At 44.4% G+C, this 12,175-nt stretch overlaps 1 protein-coding gene across 1 annotated transcript in view; it reads right to left on the bottom strand.

Moving 5' to 3' along the window:
- Nucleotides 1–12,175, bottom strand: part of PDE4B (phosphodiesterase 4B) — a 176,094-nt gene that overhangs the window by 151,007 nt on the left and 12,912 nt on the right. Inside the window, exons 2-3 of the mRNA XM_063166284.1 lie at nt 5,670–5,778; nt 4,351–4,586 (exon numbers count right to left, since the gene is read on the bottom strand). Coding sequence (XP_063022354.1) covers nt 4,351–4,586; nt 5,670–5,714 — 281 coding nt within the window. The 5' untranslated portion in view covers nt 5,715–5,778. The remainder of the gene's footprint in view (nt 1–4,350; nt 4,587–5,669; nt 5,779–12,175) is intronic.

Below are 12,175 nucleotides of genomic sequence, written 5' to 3'. Positions count from 1 at the left end.
ATAGAAGATCTCCAGGATTTGGGGTGGGATGTCAGATGTGACCCCTCAAAGCCCTGAGTGCCACACACGGCCATGGCCTGGGTCTGTGGCTCTGGCAGAGCCTCAATTCCACATGGGAACAACCCCATCCCATCCACAGCAGGAATGTGGGATATTCCCTGTGGGAACACCTCAGAACATTGGGAATAACCCCATCATAATCACACCAGGAATGTGGGATATTCCTGTGGGAACACCTCAGAACATTGGGAATAACCCCATCATAATCACAGCAGGAATGTGGGATATTCCCTGTGGGAACACCTCAGAACATTGGGAATAACCCCATCCCAACCAAGGATATATTCCCTAGAGGAACACTACAAAATATTGGGAAAAACCCCATCCCAACCACATCAGGGATGTGGGATATTCCCTTTGGGAACACCTCAGGACACTCCTTCAGGTTTTTTATTTTTCTCACCACATGGGAAGCTTGCTCATTTTTTCCCCTATTTTAAGTTTACAGCACATTCCATCAGTTCTTATCTCCTGGAGTTTGAAATTATCTAAGAAATAAAACTCCAATTTCCCAGGGTATTATCACAAAGTCAGAAACTGCATTGAAAAAACAAAAGAAAATTTAAAAACCTCAAACCCACATTCCTCCAAAACATTGTCTCCTTCTGAATTTCTGGGATTCATCCTATGGCTCCTGTTAAACCTTCCCAGATATTTCATTTCATCCATGGGATATGGAAGGAGCTTGGTTTCTCAGCCTGATTCCAGCTTTGTTATCCTTAATTCTCCATGCAAATCTCAACCCCTTTATCATCCTAAATTTCCTTATCTACCCCTCAATTAATCCCCACTTACCCATCCCTCAATTAATTCCCATTTTATCAATTGCCCAATTAACTCCCATTTTATCAATCTCTCAATTAATTCCCATTTTATCAATCCCCCGATTTCAATCTCCCATGTAACTCTCATGTTACCAATCCATCAATTAATTCCCATTTTATCAATCCATCAATTAATTCTCGTTTCATCAATTCCCCATGTAACTCTCATGTTATCAATCCAACAATTAATTCCCATTTAATCAACCCCCATTTAATTCCCATTTCATCAATTCCCAGCAGCCTCCCAGGGAGGACGGGCTGGCTCTGGCTGCAGCCAGAATTCCCGAGGAATGTTTGGAGTAACTCAGTTCCCAAAATTATCCCGAATTTCGGGCTGATTTAGCTCTTAACGCTGTTTTTAATTTGCTGCCCACCACCACCATCTGGAGAACAACGGGAGTACTACAGGAGTAGAGACTGAGTAGATTTATCCCAGTTCCAGGTGGATGTGGGGAATAGGATCAATCCCTTCATATTTTCCTTACAGATTCTCATCTCCAGGCTCCACAATAAAATTATTCCAGAAGAAAAAGGCCATAAATGAGGGATAATAAGGCAGTAAATCTATATTTTAATTAAGTATTTATTGCCACATCCTAAATATTTACCAGCCTCTCCAATCCTTGAAAAAGTGCATTCCAATATTTAATATTAAACCAGATCAACTCCTCATGGAATTCTTAAAGCCTTGATTTCTTCACGCTTTGGGATTCACCACAAATCCCTTCTTTGTTTCAACACCAAAATTTGCTGCAAACCCTTCAAAATATCCAAATACCCCCACACACCTGAGGGAAACGTGGAGAAATTATGGGAATGAGCAGCCAAATCTAACCCAGGAGATGCTAAGGAGCAAAAAAAATTGGGAAAAGAACTCTTCTGGATGCTCCAAGTGTAGCTACAAATTTATTCTTCACACCCTCACTCTTCCCTCCTGCCTGGATTTCCTAACACAAAGCTGGAGTCAGAAAATATGGAGCAGGATTGGGGAAACATTTGAACAACTTGGATGAAAACAGGGACAAAAACTGTGGAGAAGAAGCTTGGAAGACTTCTCCACTCAGACTGTCACCTGAAGATCCCTATCCCATGTCCGTCCCGCCTTGCAGGATCCAGAAAAGCTGTTTTGTGGGAATATTCCCTTCCTTTTCCACAGAAAATGTTACTACATCACACCTGGTTTGGAATTACTGCTTTGGGATCAGCCCCCCTTGTTTTTCTGGCTGTCTCCAGAAACATCTTCCATGTTTTATCCACTGTTTTTTTTCCTTCAAATCTTCAATTAACTTGGGTTTTGGATCACTAACAAGCACTGAGCTTGCAGCTCTGTTGGATTTCTATCCCAAATCCACGATCTTCTCCAACCTTAACATTCCATGATCCCATGGCTGTACTCCTGAGAGGGTGGCAGGTCCTGAGTCATTGGGAATTCTGTAGGGAAAAACTGCCTGGAATGGGGCAGAACTCAGTGCTAACCTGGTCCAGAACCCCTCAATGCCTAAAACTCCAATAAAAAATTGGAATGTTCAGCCCAGTTTTTACAGGATCAGCCAATGTAAGTGGATAGGGAGGTGAGGATTAGAACTGAAATAAAAAAATGGGAATTCTGAACACAGTTTTTGTAGGATCAACCAAGGTAAGCGATCAGGGAGGTGAGGATTAGGATGTCAATAAAAAATGGGAATTCTGAACACAGTTTTTGTAGGATCAGCCAATGTAAGCGATCAGGGAGGTGAGGAGGACGCAGGAAGAGGAGCTGGGACAGCGCAGCATCCCAGTCACACCAGCAGCTCCCAGTTCCTGTGGAAAACCGGGAATTTTCAGCACTACAGAACAGCAACAACCCGAGCAGGGCTGTCAGGGCTCCAGGAAAATCCACACGAGCGGATCCTGCTGGGCCGGCAGAGAGGAGCAGCGATGCCCTCTTGTGTTCCAAGCGATAAATCCATGACGAATCCCTGGCAATTCCTCCCAAACCATGGACAGAGGCACATTCCAAGCTCAGAGCGAGTCCATCCTTCCCAGCCCACCCTATGGAAAGGCTCCCGCTGTCGGGAATGCAAATTCCTGCCCCACAAAAGGGAACATTCGCACAATGCCCACAAAGGTGAGCCAACCCTTTTATTGCCAAAATTCCCAACCCATCTGAAATCAGGGAACTTGTTTGGTTGCATTTATCCCAGCAATTAATCACAAAACCTGGACAAAAGCTCCTGCAATTCCTCTATCTCAGCTATTCCAGGGCAGTTTAGAAATCCTATTTTCAGCAGGAAAACTCTTTCCAAAGGACTTTAACAAATGGATTTGGGACGTCCTCTAGAGCTGTTCAAATGGAAAGTGCTGAGCTTGATAGAAAACCAGACTCCAACTTGGAATAATGACGGGAGCATGAACCAGCAAACGGAGCCAAGACAGGAAAGTTTGGAATCTAAAACCAATCCTAAACCCAAGTGTGAGCACAGAATGTCAGGTGCAATTAATATAACCTCAATATTCCCATGAAAAGCACAAGATACATCCTTATTTTGCCATAACACCCAAGGCTTTGCCTTCCTCCTCTCCCTCTGGATTGACTCCCTTGTTTTGGCACTTCACCCCAGTTCCAGTTCTGGATCTCACCTCGGAGCAGCCCCGTGTAATCAGCTCTCTGCTGCTTTCTTGGGACTTACCTCGAGCTTATGGGATCCTCTCCAGTTGTACAAACGCAGAGAGTGCTGAGTTTAACAGAAACCCAGACTCCAGCTTAGGAACGTGAACCAGCAAATGGAGCTGAGAGTGGAGCATTTATAAACTAGAACCTAAAACTGACTCTAAACCCAAAGTTGAGAGCACAGAATTTAAGGTCACACTGATATCACCTCAATGTTCCTATGACAAGCAGGACACACATCCTTATTCTGCTGTAAAATCCAATTCCAGCACAGGAGAACTCTCCTCTCTCTGGATTGATTCCCTTGTTTTGGCACTTCACCCCAGTTCCAATTTTGGAATTCACCTCAGAGCAACCCCCTTGTAATCAGCTCTCTGATGCTTTCTAGGGGATTTATCTGCAGTTTAACTTTAGATCCCAATGGGATTTTTCCAAGCCTTTTTCCTCACACAGGGGATGAGAAACATACAGAGAGTCAGAGCCTTTTCCTCAACCCTTTGTGGCAGAGTTTAGCACCATTCTGAACTTGTGTGGGTGCCAAGTTAGGAACACAAATCCTCCGGTTGAGATCAGAATCAGAACTTTCGAGAGAGGTTTTTAACCAAGTAGAATTTAAAAAAAAAATTAAAAATAATTTGTTTTATAAACTTATAACCGTGATACAACAACCGATAGAGGTTGATTAATCAGGCTAATACATATGAGATAATCAGACGTGTGCTTATAACAAAAAAGAAGGGAAAAAAGCCAATTTGGAACCAGAAAACACACAAACGGATCAATGAATCACTAAAGGCAGACGGAAAGGAGACTCACCAGTCGTGGTAGGTGGTGATGGCGATGCTGGGGGGCGGCAGCAGGGGCAGGGTGGTGGGCCTGCACACGGTGTCCCTGTCGGGGGTCCTGGCCCGCTCCGTCTGCCGCTGGGCCAGCGGGGGCAGCTGCAGGTTCCCCGAGCAGCAGCGGCGGCCCCGCCACAGGTCAATGCCCAGGGCGTGGCTGGACGTGCTGTAGGATTTGCTGAGCCCACACTCCAGGTAATCCAGGGAGCCCTGCAACACAGAGGCCTCTGAAACCTTCTGGAAACAGGGCATTTCCTCCACCAGGGTGAAACACATTCCATTCTCCGGCCAGAACTAGCCCACCACTCCAGAACTGAATTCTCCAAACAAGTTATTTCCTCCATGAGGGTAAACTACACTCAATTCTCCAGCCAGAACTATCCCACAACTCCAGAACTGAATTCTACAAAGGATTTCCTCCACGAGGGTAAAACACATTCAATTCTCCAGCCAGAACTATCCCAGGAGAACTCCACAACAACTCCAGAACTGAATTCTGCAAACAAATTATTTCCTCCATGAGGATAAACCACACTCAATTCTCCAGCCAGAACTATCCCACAGCTCCAGAACTGAATTCTACAAAGGATTTCCTCCACAAGGATAAAACTCAATTCCTCAGCCAGAACTATCTCAGGAGGAAGGGAACTCTACAGGTCCAGAACTAAATTCTACAAATTATTTTCTCCATGAGGGTGAACCACACTCAATTCTCCAGCCAGAACTATCCCACAACTCCAGAACTGAATTGTACAAAGGATTTCCTCCACAGGGATAAAACACATTCAATTCTCCAGCCAGAACTAACCCAGGACATGAGAACTCCACAAGTCCAGAACTGAATTCTGCAAATTATTTCCTCTGCTAGGATAAACCACACTTGATTCTCCAGCCAGAACTACCCCACAACTCTACAATTCTACAAACAAAGAATTTCTTCCACAAGATATTTGCACATAAAAATGTGGGATCTAGAGCAAATATTCCATAAATCCCAGCAGCATTCCCTGCTCCCTGCCCACACCACACTGTGTCTGCCCAAAGACCATCAGAGCAAAAACACCTGGATAAAACAACTCCAAACCTTTCCAGGGCTTGATTTGTTCATTTTTTAATGTGCTGCTTTTATTTTCTTCTTCCTATCTAAAAATCCTCCAAGATCACCCATCAGCAATCAAAGCCAAACCAGTTTACATTTACCAAAGAAGACAAAATCGACTTTTTAGCTCATTTTCAGAATGTAAGGAAAAGGAAAGAAGAATAAGGAAAAATAAACCTTCAGCAGGAGCTCACCTCATCTGCAGTCACGGTCATGACACTTCTGCTTTTCTTCATCATCAAGTTTCAAGTGCAGCCCAGGATAAAAAACTTCAGGTAAACAGAATTTCCTCAGAGGGCCAACCTGAAAGAAAAAATGGTTATATTATTTTATTTATAAACACATGGAAATTATATATCTATATAATTAAATTTAAATATATGCATATAATTATATACATATAGTAATTACATATAATTATATGTTGCTTATATATTTTAAAATTAATATCTATGAATATGTATGAGTTATTTAGATGTAATTATATATAATATATCTAATTATGTATATAAATATGTAATATATATTATAAAATTATGTCTATAAATTCCATACAATTATATATAAATGGTATATATATTTATTAATTATATATTATATAACATATATTTATATCAATACACGATTATACATTAATTATTTAATTATATAATAAATTTCTATTAATTATACTAATTAACTATATGATAATCACTACATATATATTTGTATATAAATGTTTACATATTTGAATACTAAACTACATACATATTGAATACTAAACTGGGTTTGATAACAAATAAGCCACTAAATTCCCCGCTGGTTTATTCCTGACTGCCCATTTGGATAAAATTTTGGAATTTTTAAGGTTGGAGAAGATTTTTAGGCTCACCAAGCACATCCCTGAAGCAGCCCCACTGTGTCCCCAGTGATCCATGTCCCCAGGTGCCACCTCTCCCCATCAGCACTGCCCTCCTGCAGCTATTTCCCAATCTTATCCCAAATTTTGCATGGCTCCAGGGGAGCTCTTTTCCTGAGCACGAGGCTGCATCTCCTCAGCCCTTGCTGATTTTCATGGAAAACCATCTCCAATCTGCTGAAAACCCTGCTGGGCAAATTAAAAACTGAACAGCTCAAGCCCTGGAAAAGTTGGGAGTTGTTTTATCCAGTTTTTTTTTTTGCTCTTGTGGTCTTTGGGCAGTGTGGGGTGGACAGGGAGCACGAATGCTGCTGGGATTTATGGAATATTTGCTCTGGATCCCACATTTTTTATGTGTAAACATCTCAACGTTCCAGCAGCTCAGCACCTGCGGTGGTGATGCATTTTTTATTTCATTATTACTCTAATCCTCATCAGAATTCCCTAAGAATTCAACTCCAGTTCCCATTCTCTAGTGGGTTTAGGGTTAGGATTGGGATTAAGGTAGGACCTGCACAGCCCCCAGGGTGGGTTTGGGGTTACAGTTAGGCCAGGATCTGCACAGCCTCAGGATGGGTTTAGGATTAAGGTTAGGGTTAAGATTAAGGTTAGGGCATGACCTGCTATTCCAAATTATTCCAAATGTCCCTTTTATCCACCGTGAAAAATTCCCTCCTTTGCCCTTTGAGCAGCAGAAATGTTGTGCTCAAGCAGCAGAACCCAATTCCAGGTTATGTGCAACGATTTTATCAATCCCTAACAATGAAGAGAATTTTAAACCCTGTTATTAAAAGGATTAAATGATAAATCCCCAGATATCAACGGTAAATATGGCCACGACATGCCCAGATAGGGATAACATGGAATGAATGCTCACTGCCAGAAAAAATACAAATTCCCTTTGTATGTGGACAAAATTCATGGAAAAACCAAAAGGAAGCAGCAGAATGAAGCAGATTTGTGTTTAATAGAGTCCAATTTGGGCTTAATAAAGCCCAGTTTGGGGTGTTTGTCACTGCCCTGATCTGCAGGGACTGGGATCCCAGCATAAACTGGAGCAGCTTCCTGAAAATGTGGAATTGCACAAGGAAACACAAAATGAAGAAACACCCACATAAATAAATATCCAGAGCAACCCCTGAGAATCAAGGAACCATCAAGGCCAGAAAAGACCTTTAAGGTCATCAATTCCAACCAGCACCACCTCCATATTCTCCACTAAACCTCAATCCACACATTCTTTGGGGAAAAAAATCCAAAGCAATGAGAGTTTAAGGATATTTCTCAAATTTTGCTGAACTCCAGGATCAGGCTGGACAGCAGGAAGTGGAGGGAAGGACCAGACTGACTGGAAGATCATTCTGTGAAAATCTGACCCCTCTCACACCACAGCTTTATAAATATTTATTGATTTGTCAAAGTTAATTTAAGCAGAATATGGATAATGACAAAATCTAGCTTTTGCTCTGTGGGGATTGCAGTTCTGAGGCCTGAAGAAAACCCAACACTTCCTTTAGTCATGACTAAATTCCCATTAAAATCTGACTCATTCTTTCCTGTGCCTTCCCAGAAAAATCTGACACCTGGGATGAACATTTAAGGGGAGAATAAACCAGAGCAAAACACTCCAAAGAGGCTTCCTGGGAATTCTTTCCTCATGAACATTTCCTCATTGATGCAGACTTTTATTACAATTCCAGTACCCAAATCCTCCAAAAAAGCTCTGTATCCTAGAACATTAGTTGGGTCTGGGCTCAGGGAATGCTGCCCAGCAGCAAAGCTTTGCATTTGTTAATAAATTGTGAAGAATCAGCTGGGTCTGATCCATTTTCCTGGAACATATCCCATGTGGAATATGAATTTTCTTTTTACACCAAGCTTCCACCTGAATATTTTTGTGTTCCATGTGTTTCAAAACTGGGAAAACACTCCAGCAATTCCAGAGGGATCCAGCCAGGGGATGAATTAAAGGGTTCCCAAGAAGCAGCTGGCAATGAGGATAAAATCCCATGGATGCTTTTCCTGATTTTCCTACACACTTTCCAGCTCATGCAGTGTGAAATCCATTTGCAGCAATTCCTAAAACACATCCTCATGTGCAGCTTTGGGAGGGTTTGGAATGTGAGACCCACGTTCCACCCTGTGCCTTCCCACACGCTGGGGCTTCTCCATGGGCAGGGTCAGAGCTGCAGGGGGATGTGAGGGGCAGAGGGATCCCCTCGGCCCTAAAGGACCCCCCTGTCCCACAGACACAGCCAAGGCTGGCTCCCAATCCCATTTCCCCACTCCAGGAACAGCAGTTTTGGGAAGCAGAGCTGTTTATCCAGCTCCTCCCACTCTTCATGGAGGCAGGACACAAACACAGAGTGAAACCCAAAGCAAATCCCAGTGAAATCCCAGCAAAAGCACATCCCACTGTCCCATCTGCTTCTGCCTCACTTCCACCACAGCACCAGAGCAGGATTTTCCCTCCCAACAAGATGGGGATCCTGAAAATGCTCAGAGATAAACCCAGGCACCTGAATTGTGAATTACTGCAGAAGCTTTTCTAAGGAAAGGGATGAAGGAGATCATCTGATCCCACAGGGAATTACATCATTTGTGAGCTGGGATTCAAACTGGATTCTCTTTCAAATCCATGAGCACTTCACAGGGAGAGGCACCAACTCAGACAGGGTGACAGCCACCAAAAAAAAGTGACAATCTCAGGTCTGGCTCTCCCAGGAGGAACAGATGGGCTCCTGCTTCACATAAAATCATGGAGTGCTGTGGGTTGGAAGGGAAATTTAAATTCATCCCATTCCACCCCATCGTGGGCAGGGACATCTCCCACTGTCCCAGGCTGCTCCAACCTGGCCTGGGACACTGCAGGGATCCAGGGGCAGCCACAGCTGCTCTGGGCAATGAGAAAGGAGGGAAAGGCTGGAACCCTTCCAGATGGAGTCACTCCAACACCTCCCTGGGCAACTTATTCCAATGCCTCACACCCTTCCAGGAAAAATACCCAACATGAACCTCCTGTGGGACAGTTCCCTCTGCTCCTGTCCCTGATCCCTGGAGCAGATCCCAAACCCCTCCTGTCAGGAGCTGTGCAGAGCCACAAGGGCCCCTGAGCCTCCTTTGCTCCAGGCTGAGCCCCTGCCCGGCTCCTCAGGGATTCTGCAGCCCCTGCCCAGCTCCTCAGGGATTCTGCAGCCCCTGCCCAGCTCCCTCAGGGATTCTGCAGCCCCTGCCCAGCTCCTCAGGGATTCTGCAGCCCCTGCCCAGCTCCTCAGGGATTCTGCAGCCCCTTCCAGCTCCTCAGGGGTTCTGCAGCCCCTGCCCAGCTCCTCAGGGATTCTGCAGCCCCTGCCCGGCTCCTCAGGGATTCTGCAGCCCCTGCCCAGCTCCCTCAGGGATTCTGCAGCCCCTGCCCGGCTCCCTGAGTCTCCCCTGGGGCTCCAGCCCCTTCCCAGCTCCCTCAGCTGCTCCAGCCCTCCTCGGACACGTCCCTAAGAATTTCCCCTTTTTATTACTTATTTGCTGAGGAAAATGTTGTTCTTTTCTGTGACATTTTCCCGTTTCTTGTGAGCAGCAACAGCTCAAGTGCTCTGCGGCAGCTCTGAGAAATTCCCTCCTCCTCAGCAAACCCAAGCTGTTCTCTTTTCCAGCAAAAGCTGGGAAGATTTCACAGAGCTCTGCAAAACATAAGCAAGGGCATCTATTAGCACTAAGGGCTGGAACTTGGGAAAAGGGATTCAGAAAAGAGGGATTTCATGGAATCATGGAGGGGTAAAGAGGGATTTCATGGAATCATGGAATGGTTTGGGTTGGGAGGAACTTTAAACCTCATTCTAACTGCTGCCATGGGACACCTTCCTCTCTCCCAGGTGGCTTCAAAACCCCAGTGTCCAGCCTGGCCTTGGGCACTGCCAGGGATCCAGGGGCAGCCACAGCAAATCTGGGAATTCCAGCCCAGCCAGGAATTCCTTCCCACTATCCCATTTCAATCTACCCACTTCCAGCTTCCAGCCATTCCCTGTGTCCTGTCCCTCCATCCCTGTCCAAAGTCCCTCTCCAGCTCTCCTGCAGCTCCTCCAGGCCACACTGAGCTCACCCCAAAGCCTCTCCTCTCCGTGTGAACAATCCCAGCTGTGCCAGCCTTTCCTCCCAGCAGAGCTGCTCCATCCCTGGCACCATCCTGGAGATGGAGGATACAATCCCATGGATGCATGGGATGGAACCTGATTTTCCTACCCAGTGGTTAAAGAACAGCTGCCAGCTCATCCAGTGTCTAATCCACAGAAATCCCTAAAACACATCTTCACGTGCAGGTTTGGGATTCCCAGCCTCTGGATTCCTTCCAACAGCTCCCTGCTGGATTCCATGGGCTGGATTCTCCCTTGGAGCTGCCACAGCCTTCATCTCCCATCACTGCCATTCTCATCTTCAACTGCTTTGAGACCTGACACCACCAGCACCATCCAGATGGAGAAGGGATTTTCCCACTCTGGCCTCTCCCAAGGTCCTAAAGAAGTGATTCCTGCACTTTGGCCTCTCCCAAGGCTCTGGAGAAGCAATTCCTCCACTTTGGCCTCTCCCAAGGTTCTGGAGAAGGAATTCCTCCACTTTGGCCTCTCCCAAGGTTCTGGAGAAGCAATTCCTCCACTTTGGCCTCTCCCAAGGTTCTGGAGAAGCAATTCCTCCACTTTGGCTTCTCCCAAGGCTCTGGAGAAAGGATTTTCCCACTCTGGCCTCTCCCAAGGCTGCCCTGAGCTTTGTCCTAATTGCCAGGCTGAGTTCAAAACCCGAATTTGTTGGTTGAAGCCATCAGGCATCAGGATAAAGTCACAAATTTATCTCCAGGAATAAATCCAACCAATTTCCTTGCTATAAAAATGGCAAAGGAAGGATGATCTTCGTAGAGGCTTGAGAAAATTCCAAGCAAGTTGGGCATGGCCAAAAATTATTCTGAAATAATTAATTATTATTAAAACTGTGCCTCAGCTTTAATTAGGAGGCTCCTTCCCAGGATATGAGCAAGATTGCAAGGACTCCTCTTTCTCTGGAGTCGGTCCAAGCATTAAAGTTAGGAATGCCTCAGCCAGTCTGTCCCAGAAACTCCAGGAATTCCTGGATTTCCTGCAGAGGGGACAACCAGGTTTCCATTTCTCTTCACTTCTTTCAGTTCCAATTAAAAAACTAAATCCACATTTTGCTGTCCTTAGGCCTGACATGCTCTATGGAATTCCCATGAAACACAATTTGCAAATTTTAACCAGTTTTTTGGTGACATTTTTCCAAATTTTCACAGATTTATTTTTCTTGAATTTTCACTAGCCCATTTTTTTTATAGGAAACTTCCAGACAAATATTCACAGCTTGAGCAGAAAAAAAATTCTACTTTCCTGATTACGTCAGGGATTTTTAATCTTATCTTTCTAAAAAGCTCATGTCCTATTGTGCAAAAATGAAGCGAAATTAACAATCAGCTCTGACAGCTCCAAAGGATTCAGCTCAAGTGTTCCCCACATCAGGACTTCCAAGGTAATTAAGGGAAAAATGAGGCAGACTATTAAAAGATGCAATTTCTCTCCTTCTTGATCCTTGAACAAATTATTTGCAGAGCCTCCCACTCCTCAGGGCAGCCGAGCAGCTCTCAGAGACCAGAACTATTGTTATTATTATTATCATCCTTACTATTATCATAATAACCATTATTATAATTTTTACCATTATCACGATTTATTTTCTTTTATAATTTATTTATTTTATTTTATTATTATCACAATTATTATAATTTTGATCACTATTTATTAATAT

This window comes from Melospiza melodia, chromosome 11 (assembly GCF_035770615.1).
Source record: "Melospiza melodia melodia isolate bMelMel2 chromosome 11, bMelMel2.pri, whole genome shotgun sequence".
NCBI classification, from domain to species: Eukaryota; Metazoa; Chordata; class Aves; order Passeriformes; family Passerellidae; genus Melospiza; species Melospiza melodia.
This window is presented reverse-complemented; position numbering and strand designations above follow the sequence as displayed.